General features: G+C 37.4%; 2 protein-coding genes across 7 annotated transcripts in view; both read left to right on the top strand.

Moving 5' to 3' along the window:
- The window catches only part of cobl (cordon-bleu WH2 repeat protein), a 70,928-nt gene extending 67,374 nt beyond the window's left edge, over positions 1-3,554 (top strand). For all 5 annotated transcript variants that reach the window (XM_038275857.1, XM_038275860.1, XM_038275856.1 and 2 more), the window contains 3 exons: positions 218-328; positions 1,256-1,537; positions 2,190-3,554. In XM_038275857.1, coding sequence (XP_038131785.1) covers positions 218-328; positions 1,256-1,537; positions 2,190-2,249 — 453 coding nt within the window. In that variant the 3' untranslated portion in view covers positions 2,250-3,554. The remainder of the gene's footprint in view (positions 1-217; positions 329-1,255; positions 1,538-2,189) is intronic.
- Positions 3,555-8,103: 4,549 nt separating this feature from the next.
- Positions 8,104-16,702, top strand: part of grb10b (growth factor receptor-bound protein 10b) — a 79,521-nt gene continuing 70,922 nt past the window's right edge. For both annotated transcript variants that reach the window (XM_038275850.1, XM_038275851.1), the window contains exon 1: positions 8,104-8,151. The gene's annotated coding sequence lies outside the window, so the exon portion shown is untranslated. The remainder of the gene's footprint in view (positions 8,152-16,702) is intronic.

A 16,702-nucleotide genomic window follows, 5' to 3' on the forward strand; every position in this document is an offset into this window, starting at 1 on the left:
TTTTCTCCTCCTAATTAAATTTTTTTTTCTTTTTCGAGAAGAATGATAAATTGCGCTTTGTGTACCGCGACATCATCTGACACGATTTTCTGTGAGATTGGACACAGAATCGGATCCGGTGTGTTCTGGCCTTTAAATGGATGGATACCTGGTTGGAAGAAATCCACAGACTGATCACAATGGCAATTATTTAATGATGTTTTTTCTGCATTACTAGATCTCCACTACCACCAGTAATGAGAAGAAAATACCATGTGCCGATGAAAGCGATGAAAGATCTGCTCTTCTATCTGCCCTTAGATGTCCAAACGTCAACAGACTGAAAAAGGTAAAACAAGCCGAGGTCGTTTATGCTCTTTCTTTCAGTCTGCCTGCAGACCGCAAAAGAGCGGACTATTTTTTAAATCTATACAGCTTATGAAACAGAAGATGTTTTGAAGTAACTGTTATATTTAAGAAAAGGAAAGTAAGGCAAAATTTCTTTTTTTCATCTCAGTTTAAAACATATCGTGTTTGTTTGTTTTGATTCTTTTGGAAATGGCATGCTCTGATCAGGAACGCACTCAGTATTCATTTGTAGAGCTTAGTCTAATCTCTCACTGTTTACTGTACATCCTTTTCTGTGAATTGATATTCATTTTGCTCCTAACATTTATCATTGTGGTTGAAACCTTAAGACAAAGATGTCCCCTTGCTCCAAAACAGCAATACCTGGTGCATAAGATCATAACCAGTAAGGTATTAGCAAGCCTACTCTAATCTTACCTGCATAGTAGCAGACAGACAGGGAGCAGCTGCAGCCTTATTTACTCCCAATGGCAAAATAAAAAGCAACAGATTCAGTCAACAAAATAATGATGAAGTAATTACGGTTTGAAATGTCAAAGCAAAAAGCGGATGCAGATCTTGCTCAGGAAGCGCCTGACATGATAACAAAAAGCAGAGCTAAGTTTTTAGAGGATTTTAAATGTCAATTGTATAAAAATGCTGTAAATGAGACTCTAAGTTAACGCCTTACAATCCATCCTTAATGCAGTAACATTTTGGAAATGCTGACTCCTTGGATTAGAGCTCAAAAGCTTTGGCTTCTAGACAAAAGTGACAACAAGAGTAAATTATATTTCAAATGTATATGATAGAACTGCTAAACTGACTGAAATGCAAGAAGATGTCCAGTATAATCAAGTAATCTTAGCTGAAATTCATCTCATGATTTAGCTCCAAAGATAAATAACTGTTGCTTTTTTGTTCACAGACAAAATCTAAGGCTGCCAGTGAGGTTGAGCGGTTCAGGAAAGAGAGCTCAGGGGAGGGGAAAACAGAAACCCCTCCATATTTGACCAGATCTTCACCACTTTCTCCACCACCACCTCCACCTATTAGTGCACCTCCACATCCACCCCCTCCCGTATTTCCCCAGGGTAAAGCTAACACTGTGGGTCATTTAAATGCCAACGCCTCTATGAATCCTGCCCTGGCCAGGGAGGCTCTGCTGGAGGCTATTCGTTCTGGATCTGGTGCTGAGCGATTGAGAAAGGTAATAAATAGTCAAGCTCTGTTACGCTTTAGATTGACACTTTTTAAATTACGTACTGTGAAGGAGTACATTTGGATTTATATTTATACAGAATTGTCTTCTTGAAGCCTAAGACGTTAACATTTCTCATTTCGGTAAAAGCTGCATTCATTTGCAGATGTAATAAAAAGGAACAGCCAGAGTAAAACATGCTGAGTTGAAAGAATGCTTGAGCCCAATTAAAAACGAATGAAACTGGATGCATTTCAGATTTTAAATCAGAAATATTTTCTCAGTATGTGTGAAAAAGTATGTCCAAAGTATTTGTGTTGTCTTTTCTTCTTCAAAGTGTTCATATCAATTCAACTTTTTACTTTAAACTAGCACCTCATTGTAAAGTCCCTGGACTATACTGCACGTAATTTAAACATTTGTTTTCTAAAAATGCAAAAAAAATAAATAAAAAACTGATGTGCATTCATGTCCAGATTTACCAGATTTGCCTTGTATTTGACTCCCTCCAACTTCCCACTTTGGTATTATTGACCCACAGAAGCTTTCTACATAATCAAATTTGAAAAAAATAAATAAAAGAGATATGAATACTTTGAAGGAGCAGTCTAACCCACAGTGTTGTAAATCAAAAGTGACATGTTTTAATTTCCTCAAATAGGTGTCTTCCCCTAAGAAGACTGTCCAAGTGAACGGCAGACTGGGAACCATTCAACATTGAGCTGGAGACACCCAAATCACAGCAACAAGGAATCTAGCAGAAATTTTCATTGCATTATTTAATTTTTTTTTTCTTTATATATTAAAACATGCTTTTAAAGCGTGCCTGAACTGAATCACTGCATATTCTAGATGAGGTTTTGCACTACAATGGCTAAATAAATTATTTCCTATTTCACGTTCTCTGGTCAGACTGGATAGAACATCTGATGCCTTATGCTTATATCAATCACTTGTAAATTTAAAAAGTAAAGTGGAGATGTTATTGAGCGAATGATTCGTCTGTTTGTAGCATTTGCAGCAGTCGGGGGAAAGGGTCAAAGGTGACACATGTTCAGTTAGAATAGCTACACTATGAGATGGATCAACGTTTTGGAAACTGGTCTCCAGTGTTATACCGTCACAAGTTTATCTCGCCATTTATACTCGCATCCATTCTTGTAGAACATTGTGCAAAATGTGCCAATGAAAGAAAACCTAACGGGACGTAAAACTTTAACTTAATTTTTGTTCTTTTCTTCTTTTTTTTTTTGTCTGCCTGAGCGGGCGTAACCTACGGATGCCTTAAACAGCTGCTAAATCAGTGTTATACCGGTGTATGGTGAATGCTTCATAAATTCTAGAATGAGTGCAATAACTGTTTGATGAGGTTTCCTGATTTTGAGTATTTAATATTTTTTCAAATGAAGATTATTTCTATAATATCTTCAGTTTAAGGAACAATGATTAGATATGCATAGGCTTTTTTATATGATCCTTACTGCCTCCCTCAACAATTTTAGGATCTGATGTAAAGTTCACTAAATATAACCTGCTGGTGCCTGTAAACCTATTTTGTTCATTTGCAAGCATTTTGGCTGGTGTTCCTTATGTTATGTTCAAGCCTTTTGATTAATTTGTGTTGTTAAAAGAACTCTTGATTTGTGTATATATGTGTTTTTAAGGGCACTATTAATGATTCATCTAGTCATCTTATATTTTAAATCATATGAAGCAGCTGCTCCAGAAAAGCTGCGAATGACCTTGGATTTTAGCTTTATCTTTTTTTTTTCCTGCGCTCTTCCAAGTGATATTATAGGGAAACCATGACTTCCTATAAACACGATCGTTTATTAATCCTTTATTAATGATCTATCGCCTTAGAATGATGATAGATTCAGGTACAGTTCATTTCTGCTGTATTTTCTAAAGGGAGATAAAGGGGAGAGTTTTATAGAGATTTGTTCAACTCTGGTTTAAATACTGTTTGATGGTTTAATCTAGGCTTGTGCACGATGGTGCATTTTCCCTCTTTTTTGTGTAAAATGGAAACATTTTTGTAGATTTGATTTATATCACTAATAGATTGTTTTATAAGCTATTGTTTTCTTTCCTGCACAAAGATTTCTTTTTTTTTGTCTAAAAGTAAGAGCATTTCATAGATTTATACCACTAATGGAGTGAATGTTTTATAAGCTATTGTTTGTTTTCCTTGTTGGGATTTGCACAGCTATTTTTGTTTACCTACATTGTTGATTCAATAAATAATTTTGTAATCAAGAAAAAGAAAAGTTTCATGAGAGTTTCTTGTGCAAAGAGTCAAACTAAATGAGCTGTCTTCTGTGTTATAAAGCTTCTACAGAATAAATTTGTGTTAGAGCCTTTTTCAGCACTGACTGTGGTCATCCCACTGTTGTTATGAAATCTAAATTTTTAGCCACACCACAGATGAGCTGCTATTCCGAGCAGCAGCTCATGGCCCTGATTCATCATTCTGCGGTCATACAAAATTACTTTTGAAGAAAAGACCCTGGCTTCCTGATTCCTGGAATGTTAGCCACTGTTCCTACTCCTCTCTGCCAAAATGATTTCTATCAGCTAAATGCTCAAAAATAAGATTTTAATTTCTTTTTTTTAATAGATAAATTTAATCCTTTTTTCTAATCAAAAGTTTTAATGCAAGATTTTTTTTTTTTGCAATTTGGGAAAGCCCAGATGATGATATCAGGGCTCTGTAAGCTTGAGATAACGGGAAGCATAACTGGATGACCTGAATTTCCCACTGTGGGGAAAATAAAGGTATCTTTATCCATCAATTTTCCGTCACACTTCTCCCTGCTGGGGTTGCGAGGGGTGCTGGTGCCTATCTCCAGCTGTCAATGGGTGAGAGGCGGGGTACACCCTGGACAGTCTATTGCAGGGCAACACAGAGACACACAGGACAAACAAACATTCACACACAGACACACACCTAAGGAGAATTTAGAGAAGCCAATCAACCTAACAGTCATGTTTTTGGACTGTGGGAGAAAGCTGGAGTACCCGGAGAGAACCCACTCACGCTCAGGGAGAACATGCAAACTCCAAGCAGAAATACCTCGGGAATTGAACCCAGTCCTGCAAGATAACAGCACTACCCACTGCTCCTCTGTGCAGCCTATGGTATCTTTATTCTACTCTTAATTTAAGACACCTCCAAAAACTAGTTCATTAAGTGAATATGGGAAGATCAAAAGTAATCACCCAGGATATCAGATTACTGGATTTCTCCATATTTAAAAATGTGAAATACCAGCAATCTGCTACAGTCGTCTGTTTAAACAATAATTTCCGAGGTCTTTTCTGACTAAATCAGAATGCCGTCATTAAATCCATCATGGAATGACACATGGAGAAGAGCCATGAGCAGAAAAAAGTCAGAGAAGAGGAGACTGTGATACAAGAACAACATAGAGGTCAAATTAAGGTGTGCAAATGGGCAATATCTTCATTTTAAATTAGTTTAGTGACAATGACTGACTGACATTGCAAACATGAGACTACAACCTCAAATATGGAACAAGGGGTACACCACTAAGTTATGAGGGTGTTTTGAAAAAGAAAGTATTGATGTAGCCTAGGTAGAGATGGCGTCATCATGAAGAGAGAGCGTTTGCTAATATGGAAAAGCCATATTAAAACCATCAGTCAGGAAAAGTAAAGCTTGGGAATAAATAGGGCTCAAAATGGACAATGAATTAAAGCGTGCCGTCAAATCATTTACTAAGTGAGTTCATACGTATGCAGTCAATGTTTTGGAGAAATATGATGTACTAGAAGCATAAGAAAAATCTAAGCAAGCTTCAGAAATAAAATGAAAAAAATGTTTCAAGAAATGTAGGAACAATTCCGACGTTTCTCTGGCATTAAGCGAATATAATTTATCCATTAAATCTGTCCGACACAAAATAGTTCAAAGATCAGTCTGATTTAAAGTCATACTGTGAAGATAACAACAGCTTATATTATACATTATATATAAACATCTGAATCCAGCTATGTTAGACGACACACAGTCTATCCTTTAGTGTTTGTATACACAGAGGACACCTTCAGGTTTTGTACTTCTACATTCAGGCTCCAAATCTGAAAGTTTCCACTGAGCATGAAATATGAAGCCAATGCTCAGTTATTCTTGATGTGCTTTCAGCCTGAGGAGGAACTTACCTGAGTCCATCCATATATTGTCTTGCCTTTCCAAAATATCTCCTTAGACAACTTTTACATATTTCACTGTGTAGGCCTTAGTGTATTTCTTTTTTTAGATTTTAGGCAACAGACCAAGATGCTTTGTAAGAAACAGAATTTACACATGAAAAAGTCGAAAGAGAATCATCATCTTCTTTCCACTTTATAATTATGTACTCTTTTATTTTGGTTGATGACCAAATAATCCAAAGACATATATTTGGGGTTTTAGTGAGAAAAAACATTTCTTTAGAGACGTAATATTCAGTTTCATTCAGTAAGGCTCCCCTTTTGAGTTGACAGAATACATTTAAAATGAAAAAACCCACAAGAGCTAAATAACCAAACACAAGCTGGTTATTCACCTCTGATGTCATATTTTACAGTAACTGCTCCAAAGTCTTATGCAATGCCTCAAGGCTTGGAGTTATACAAAGACTACAGTTGTAAGATTGAAATGGTGAAATGAGTTTTGACCCCCTGTTGTGCAATTTACACACCCCATGGCAAAACGTGTTTTTTATCAAAGATTGTGCTTGTCAGAACACGACTTTAATCAAAACTGGAGCGTGTTCCAAGCCTTGAACATCTGAACTACAGCACAATCATTTCCCTATCACCTCCATTCCCTGTTTCAGTCCTAAAAAGCTATTTATCATCATTTGTAACAAAATGGTTAATAATCATTTTCACAACTACTACAAAAGATGAATATAGCTTTAACCCTTTACAGGGCAAGTTACCTTTTTTGATCACTCACACACCCCTTACAAATGGAGTCCCTCCCATCCCTCAGTGAGGTCTAGAAGCACAAGATCTATATCCAGCCATGCAGCAAAGACACTGCTACATGGCTGTACATCTTTTTTTGGCATTCGACCAATTAGATGAGCCCTAGAATGATATATTACCTACTGTAAATTAAGTTGAAAAAAAAGTTAACACATCAAAAAAAGGGAAAAAGCTAATTGAAAAGTTAAAATGTAAAGTTAAAAAGTTAATAAGCCTACTTAACAATTATATTTAGGTTTATAAACTAAAAAATGTGAGTGCCAGTGTCAGCATGGATGCCTCTAAAGTTATGTTTTACCAAAAAAATAAAAAATTTGTTTCTTTTACTCTCAGAGTGTTTTTATTGTTATTTTTATTTTTTATTTGTTTTAATATATTCGACAAGCTGGCATTGGACCATATTTATATTGTTAAAACACTTTACAGTACAGTGTTTTATTATTTATCTTTTAATCTATCACTAATATTTTAATTTTATACATTTTTCTAAGGTCCATATTTGTGTTACACTTTTTTCTATAATCTTTTTGCTGCTGTAAACATCAGAATTTCCCCATTGTGGAACAATAAAGGGATTTTCTATTCTATTCTATTCTACATAAACTACTTTAAAAAATGACAGAAGGGCTCTACAAGAAGCATAGTTAAAAGGAAAAAAGAGACAACAGATGGTGACATTGTCTCACAAAACATTAAAATGGAAGCCTAATCAAAACACCAGGAGGCCAGTTTAGTGATTTAAGTTTTTATTTTTAAATTTAGTTTTAACTAGTGTGAATAAACGGAAATATTTTTTTTTGGTGTCATTAGGGTTCTAATGAAGTTAAGTTTGTTCAAAGCTTAACTTTCATCATAATAATATACAAAGGTAACTATATATGATCAGTATTAAACTTTGACCTTAATTAGACTGCTTGTCTTCCAGCTAAGCTGCTGATCACTGCAGCTCTTCCAGAGTTACCAGTACCAACATGGCCACTCTTCAGATTTTTATCTGTAAAAAAGAGAAAACCAAAACCATGTATCTATTTTTCTACAAATTGCTAAAATTAAATGAACTAAATGAAAACCCACCAAATAAAACATCAGAATTTGTGGTTCAATATAGACAAAACCAACTAATACAAATCAACACACAGTATGAAAACTTTTCTATGTGTGTTATAGCACTTTTTAAAAATACGAACAAAAAAATAAAAGGTGCAACTTTCTAAACTTGCTATTGGTTATTATTTCATTAAATGTTTTGTTCAAATTTTAATGACAATGAAATACCTAAAAGAGAGGAAAAACAAGCCACCATCCTAATTTCCTGTGAGACCTGAACGCCTCTTTAATGAAGCATTTCATGTGGGCGCAGTCTGGGAAACAGTGGGCGGAGTTGTTTGTGCTCCTGTATGTTTGGGGTGAGTGTGTCCTCCTCCATAGGCTGCAGGAGATGAGTTTCTGCTACTATTGCTCTCTCTCCTTCCTCCTCCTACTTTCTCCTCCTCCTCCTACCACTGCTCCTGTCTATCTGTCCAGTCTGGGAATGTTGACCAACGTGGCCTGATCCAGTGCTGTAGTGTCCCCCCCCCTTTCGTCCCACGAGGATCGGAACCGTCCTGATCTGATTTATCTTTAAGGTGAGCGCACGATACCGGACAAACACTTTTATTATGATGTTTGGTGTTTGTTTGTTTTCGTGTGGATGGATGGATGCAGGAAAACAAACGTGAGTAAAAGTTGAATGACACATGCTGTTTTGGGAAGGCACGCGCGCACTTTGCGTAAAGGCTCTGCCCGCTTCCTCTGTGACATCAGCCAGCTAGCGGTCATTGAACTTTTAAGCAGGTCGGTTCCTCGGAGAAGCTGTGGTGTCCTCGTCAGTGGGAATCTTCCACTGGAGACTCCTCAGGCTGTCCCGGTGTCTTGAAGCTGCTGGGGATCTCGTGCGCTTTTTCCACTCCTCTTTTCACGCGCCTCTGCTGTGATCCAGTGTTTCTGTGGAAACAAGGTTTCGATTCCAGTTGATTCTTGCATTGTTTATACTTGAGTAGATAGTGACCCATCCAGTGGGGTTGTGGAGAGCCATGCCGCGCGGCCAGATCCCCACCCCACCCTGCAAGCTCCCTGCTTCTACATCTCAGTTCTATGGGAGTTTCACTATCCTCCCCTTATCTCTCTTTTAATGTTTAAGCGGCTTTTGCTTCAGGTTTGAGCAGGGGGGGTGAAAGAGGCGTTTTCCCAGGGACACTTCAGTGCAGTGTTTGTGCTGGGACCCCCATGAGGTTTGTGGGATGGTTCCAGAAGGTCGGTATTGAGTAAAGTCTGGTTCCAGTAAAGTTAGTTCATAGATCACTCCCAATAGAGAGGGACATTCTAAGACTTTTGCGTTTATGTCTTTTTAAACATTTTCCAGATATACATTTTGCTTTATTTTATGAAGCAAAATGCAGCAATTGTACCATGCTGCGTTAAGCACAGCATGTGAATGCACATGTTTAAAATCACAATCCAGCAACAAAAGGAGAAACAAAGAAACAAACAATAATATTAAAAGAACATGTCATTTTTAAATCTTTTTAATTTAAATCAAGCGTCCAAAATTTAGGAAAATGTGCTGTGCTTAATTTGTAGTGACACACCATCTGATAACTGCAAGTTTCATTATAGCTAATGGTCCTTTCATTTAAGTGACCCCAGTGAGGCTTCAAAAAACCCCATACGTGTGTGTGTGTGTGTATATATATATATATATATATATATATATATATATATATATATATGTGTGTGTGTGTATAGGTAGGTGTTTCTGTATGTTTAAAATTGACTTTAAGCATAACGCATAACTAACTTAGATAAAAATCAATCTTTTAGCTCAAGGCAGACTTATTGCACATATTGGATTTTGTGGTCAAGCATTGTTTAAAAATTCAAACTTTTCTGTGCAAAATATTTTGTAATATTTTTTCAGAAGCAAACCTTAAATTTCCATATCTTGGGATAAATTTTACACATAACTGAGGCGATCCTTGTACCAATTCAACACAATACATTCTAGGGGTGGAACGGTTCAAAAAATCCACGGTTCGGTTCGATTCACGATTTCGTAGTCACGGTTTTCGGTTCGGTTCGATTCAGTATATGTTGATTGTTACACGGAAATCCCATAAAAATTAATGAAATTAATGAAAAAATCCCCCAAAAAATAATGGATTGTAATGATTTTAAATGAGCCGTGGAAACCCTGGATCATTTCCGTATGTTTTGCTGCTTTTAATTTAATCATCTGGCTCATGCTCTCTACCATCTCCAAGGGACTCAGAGCAGAGCGGACGGGAGCCACAGTGGGGGCTGTAGGCTTTGCTTTGAGCAGCCGGTCTGGAGCGCAGCGGGGGTTGCTGACAGAGTATGAGGGATTTCGGGGTTAGCATGACATGTTGCTGTTAGCATAAACAAAACATGTTGCACAATGCTTGCACGCTGTTGCACTTTTATCCACAACTTTCTTTCCGCCGTCACCGTAGGTCACTCTAAATGCAAAGTGCTCCCATACAGCAGACCTATAAAGTGCTGCTGGCGCGTCTTCCACCTCCTGTTCTTTCCCACTCGCCATTCCGACACAATTCTCCACAACAACTGATTTTTCCCTTGCTACACCCGGCTAAGCTGCTTCGCTTTTTCTTCTTGTTTACTACTGGTGGTTGGCTTTGGTCGCAGTACCGCCACCTTCTGCTCTGGAGTGTAAACGCTTCGCCTATGAGAAAAAGGAGCAGCGCATGAACCGAACGAAACACACGCGAATCGAACCGAGACAGTCGAACCGAACGGTTCAGACGGTTTTCATAAATCGTCCCATCCCTAATACATACATATATTTTCTCTTTTTTTATATATACATACATAACATTGTATGTAAGAAAAACCAAAGCATGGCTTTATACTATTTAGTAACAGTGAAGTATTTGGCACCACAAATAGTACATAATATCATGCCTTAACCTTTACTGTTCTTTCTTTACGGTCTGCTTCAAAAGCTCATAGTGGTAAATCTTATAACAACATTAATGTAGTTATTGGTTTATATTATGTTAAACTAAGAAACTGTGTTAAGTTAGAAATGAGACCAGAAGACATGAATCCTAGGCTGTGTCTAAACTTCCGCCCAAACCCCTAAATCCCTCAATCACTATATAGAGCAGGGACTATTTAGTGGACTTTATAGTGAACCCAGTTAACGGACCGTTCGGACAAATGATCACTACTTTTTGCTCGTTGGTCACGTAACTCCGCCTCCCCCGTGCAATGCCTGCGCCATCTTTGTTATCAGTTGCCACTGTCGGGTAACGACGGTGGGCCACGGTGACAGCAAATCCCATAATGCTTTGCGAGGAGAGTTCGCCACTCAAAGCATTCCGGGATATATCTGCTCATCTAGTGACCGTGGATGATCACTACTTTTTAAGGTGCAATGTGGGAAATTTCTACTACTTTTTCATCCACAAGACTTTTGGACACTCATTTAAAAGGGCATAACTATATAGTGCCCTATACAGTGGTTAGGGTGGACATTCAGACACAGCCCTAGTCATCACTAAATGATCCACCTTTCTGTGTTAGCATCCCAACAAATCAGCTGGTTCTTGATAATATACTCTAACTTTATTTGTTATGTGTAGTGTCTTTGCAAGAAGCTGCCTATCTATCAAAATGTTTTGTCTTGGCAAGTATAGATGGGTGTGCTAAACTGGGGTAATCACTAGGAATTTGCAAAAAAAAAAAATGCAAATATTCCTTTTAGTCAACAGGTTTGATCTAAATATTTTAATCAAAACTACATTAAACAAAAAAAAAAACAAAAAAAACCCCCACAGAATAGCATTTATCTGTGTGTCCTTACCAGATTTTGAATAATACCTAACCTGTTAGCATCAGGGGATGTGGCATTCTTATTTCCCTCATTAGCTCTTCCAGGATTTATGGACTCACATAAGTCCACTGTTTAGGATTTCGGGATACCGAGTTCAAAAACTGGTAACTTCAACTAGATAAACCCCCTAAACAGCTTAAAGTACATGCACTGCTAAAGTAGACTATCATATGGCTCATGGAGTTTTTTTCCTTCTAATAGTTATTTATAGGTATTTGTAAATTCTTTTTGGAATACTCTTATGCTGAAAGCAGAACTTGTTTTTTATAGAACTGAAAATATCAACTTCCAATTTGGGTAAACATTTACTTTGAATATACTACTTAAAGACCTGATGAAAAGTCAATTCCAGTTTTTTGTTACCGGCCAGCAGAGCTTAAACACACTGTTATTTCAAAGATGCCATGTCCACTAAAGAGGTCAGATATATAGAGATCTGTTTTGTTTGGTTTGACACATTTATACCGTCTTAACTCTTCTACATAGCCTAAAATGGGTTGTGGGTGTGTTTTCCAGTAGATTATTTTCTGTTTTTTTTTATTTTAAATAGTGTGATGCGGTCATATCACTATGCATATGGCAACTAACTGATACAGCTGTGATTTCTTTCACTGTTCTGCTATTTCAAGTCCTTGCTAAGTAAGCACAGGCATGATGGGGCATGAACTCTCCAAGACTGTCGGCTGCCAGAATGCTGATGAGTGCGCCAGTTGCAAGTAATTATACAACCTTTACTCAGCTTGCCTTCATTTCAGACATTCATACCCTTGATTTCAGACTCTAACTCTGTATATTAGTTTGTATATTAGTACGTAAAAAGTCCCAGGAAACCAAACATTTACAAACTCTTCTTAGCCTCTACTAGGGGCATACCAGCTCCAGGTCATGCTGTAGGCAGCATTCCATCAAGTCTTGCGTCAGCCAGTGGTCATTCAGCACTGGTTAGTCCGGGCTTATAACCTGTTAATACTCCCTCACTGATGTCATGACACCATTAACCCAATCCTGCTGGGGGACCAAAGCACAGTTCATTGCACCTTGCTTGATGCCAGAATCCTTAGCTCCACTTCCATGTCAGTAAAAATAATCCAGGCATGTTAAGAACTGTTTATTGTTTTCTATTTGTTTTCTTTTGACACCGTTGCATAAGCAGGCTTCATTTAGCACGAGTTAATATCACATAAGGTGTTGCAACCAAAGTATGTTCTGGTGTGTGTGTGCTTGGCATCCTGGTGTAACTATTAAATAACTATGTTTAATCATAAGCTCTTTCTGAAAGATTAAATCTTTGCCAGAGTGAAAACTTTGTGGTGGTTGCCCCACCCCCTCCTCCTCTTGCACCCTGTAAATACGAACCTGTACAAACCCGATTCTTACCACTTTCCACTTTTGACCTAAGGTGATGCAATGCTTGTTTTTGTAAGAACAGTGGATTAAGGTTCTCAGATGTCTGGTTCTTTTCCAAAATGTAGCCGAGTGGCTGAGGGAGAGTTTAAAATGTTGCCTTTATTGGGTGAGTAACTGTATACCTAAGGAACCAGGCATCAGGTTCATATATAGTGTGTATAGGTTATGTGATGTGGATAGAACATGATGACAAAATGATCCTGTAAGTATGTATACTGCTTAGCCAAACCCCCTTTCCATCCATTAATTTTGCCCAACTGTTCAGCTTCCTACCTAACCACTATTTATACATTTCACATTGTTAAATGATGCTGCTTTGACTCTGTTGATTAGCTACATTTATGTGGACATATTAAGACTTGCTTGGAAATTGGCCAATTTTCATGTGATCAGCCACGGAGAGAGCTGAGGAGCACAGTGGAAGTCTGGCTAAGTCTGCCAGAGAAACACAGTCCTAGGGCAGGTCGAGGCTACGAGTAGCTGAGGCTGGCCTCTAGTGGTTAACTGGCGGAGGTGGAAGAAGGACAGCGGGGGATCAGGGAAGCCTAATGGATTGACAGAGCGTTGAAGCAGGGAATAGGGGAGGGAAGGTGCCTACTGTTTGATGTCTGTGCTGGAAGTAGGACGACGAAACAGTCCTTCTAGCGCTAAATTAAAATAGCTTTTTTAAGAGTATTCCCAGCTTTATCATTTGTCAGCATTCTTCTTAATAATTTTCATAACTAATAATACAATGTCAATGTAAATGAGACAGCAGTTGAAGAAATTATGGATTTGATGCAATGATCAGTGATTTGCAGTAAAGTAGATACTGATTTTGGTGATTGGTGATTGGAGCTGGGCTCCAAAAATCATATCTGGCGCATCTCTAATTTACATTCTGGTTATTCTGAATAAGGCAAGCTTACGACACATATTTCCACTTAGAGTTGCTGGACATTTTTATTAACATTGTTTACATTTTGGCTGGGTATAGATTTAAATTTCATCATTTTATTCAATTCAATTTGATTTTTCAAGTTTTAGAATTGTTTTCTTTTCAATCTAATGCGGCCCAATCTCAAATTCGATTGGTGGTATTGAAATCTTTTTCCTAGCTTTTTCTTGAATTACAACGTATTGATACTACAATTATGTCAGCATTCAACTGCAAATTAATAAAAGTAAATATAGTAGACAACTGTAAGGACAGTGGAAAATGCATATTTTTAGAATGTATCTTTGGTTATATAATTCAATCCTTAGAATGAATACGAAACTCTATTCACATTTTATCTTTTTAACACAGACCTAGTTGACTAATTTTAAGTCCAAATGATCGATATATAAATACTATATTTTTTTAATCAGAACCCCGTTTTTCTCAAAAAAAAAAAAAAAAAAAAATATATATATATATATATATATATATTTATGCTTGATCTCCACTATCAGGGGTGTAATTAAAATGTATTACCCTCTAAGCTTTTGGGGCACGGGTCACCTGCCTTGGTGAGCGATGTCAGTCTTAATAGCATGGTATTCACATTTTCACAGCACGAAGTTTAGCTTCGACAACTCTTAACATCATGACACCAAGATTTCGGCCATAATCAGTAGTTTCTAGCTGTAGTAGCTGAAGCTGTGAGCTAACTCTGGATCTGTCCTCCTTTGCTACAAATATCATTACTTCAGTTTTGTTTTTGTTCAATTTGAGAAAAGTATGGCACATCCACACATTGATCTGTTCTATGCATCTAGCCAATGCTCTGATGGTTTAATCACCATTGTGTTAAATTATGATGTAAAGCTGCGTGTCATCTGCATAGGTATGGTGAATAATCTTGTTGTTTGCTATAATCTGAGTGAAGGGGAGCGTTTAAAAAACGGTATCCTCTTAAAAGAGAAACTGAGCAGTAACCATATGAATAGAATGTTAAAGGCTAGTGCAAAAATGACTCCATGATGTTTGTGTGTTCACAAGGCAGACTGGGGGCTGTTTATGCTTCATATGCATAATGTTGCCGACACAGCTTTTGCAGAATTTTATACTTTGTGCAGCTTTACCTCATTTTACCCAATAGTCTGACTGAATCTATGGAGCAGTTGACAACAATCAATCAACCTTCCCACTGCATTTATAGAATACCCAAATGTTTCCAATATTTCCAATGGCTCTTCATGTCCTCCAATAGTGACATTAATTTCTTTCCAAGAGTTGTTGACAATCTGTTTGACATGGTGACATTTATGGACTGGTAACATATATATAATATTTTACTTGTGGCACAGACTATTGTCCGCATGTTATGTTTTTACCATATCCAGCAGCTTTTATCTCAGTCAGAGATTTATGGCTCAGACCAGAATAATAGAGCAACGTCCATATACTCTGTTCAGGCAGCCTGCTCTGCTGAAAGCTTTACGAGAAGCACAGTAGTGAGAATCACCTATCAGATAGTTTAAACACTGCAGTTATTAAAAAGACAATGTTCAGATATGAAAAAAAGCAAATGTTAACTTTTTTAAAACAATTTAAATACGGTACATGTATTTTTGCATTTAGGAGTTTGGAAACAGAAACAGAGAAAGTATCCTTACTCCATTTTCTTCTTACTTGACATTTAGATAAGAGACATGTTTTATTTAACCCAAGGTCGGTTTATCTGGGTTCAAATTTTTTTTTGTGTGTCACTAATGAAGGCATGGCACCTGCAGTTGCAGTTATGGCTTTATTTTTTTATTTATTTTTACAGTGGGGAATGCGTGGGGATTATGGCATCTTGCAGAGACAAATTTTTGTCCAGGACCCAGACGGACCAACAGGAACAGCCAACCTTATGGGTGTTGCTGCTTCCAAGCTTCTTCCATTCATCTGTGTTGTTGCATAAGTTGTGGTTCTCCCTGGCTGCTGAAGGACATCCTCATCCAATTAAATACTGTTCACATTTCCAAAAGCTTTTTCTCCTAGAGTGGTGCTATTCAGCCTTCCCCCTGGCATCACATCAGGACCTCTCTTATAGCCTTGCTTTACGCTACTGCTCTCAAATAATGAATTTTGCCAATTAATGACTAATCAATATGTGCAACAAGTGATCCAGTGATGAGTGACTACCCTCTGATCTGCTGATTGAAACATAACACAAGGCTGCTCTGTTAAACTATCTTCTTCCATTACTGAAGAAATAATTGTCAGTTCTGGAACACGTTGGTTTTAACATTTGGCTATTTCATTTTTGGTAGATAAAATTTTTTCGTGCTAGAAAATTGAAAAAGTCTTAAAAATAAGAATAAATGAATAAAATGTATCGGCAGGGCAGGGGACAGCTTTGGCTGGACCCAGCATTAGGACCCCTACCCATGTCATTGATGTTTGTTAATATTATACTGTACTAATTTAAATAAAAAACATAATTTACAATAAGAGTAGTTGTAGTGATTCTAATTATAACTTCATCTAGCAAAGACTAGTGAAGCTGTATTGTGGCTTGAGGCCTGTCCCAGGGATGAGAACTTTACTGTTTCTGTATCAATATGATGGAGGCACTGCCTTAACCAGAGTGAAGGGGAACATTCAGCCCAGCAAGCATTTTGTTCTTATAATTATAGAAAAAGATTTTATGTTACTTAAATATAAATCTTATTAACTTTTTCACAATAAGCCCCATCCACACCCCCCACCCCCTGCTTGAGTTTATAGGTAGCTACTTATGCAAAGAAATTTAAAGACATCCAAAATAGTTGTACCCCCTCTGTTGAATTGTATAAATGGTGATATAAAGTATTTTGAGTGTTGATAATCAGAGACTGTCCCATCTTCTCCTGGGGTAGGTTTTCAGCCAAAACTCCACAGCACACAGACGCTGAGCTGCAGCTGC

Source organism: Cyprinodon tularosa, unplaced genomic scaffold (assembly GCF_016077235.1).
Source record: "Cyprinodon tularosa strain WSP-4 unplaced genomic scaffold, ASM1607723v1 ctg98, whole genome shotgun sequence".
Taxonomy (NCBI): Eukaryota; Metazoa; Chordata; class Actinopteri; order Cyprinodontiformes; family Cyprinodontidae; genus Cyprinodon; species Cyprinodon tularosa.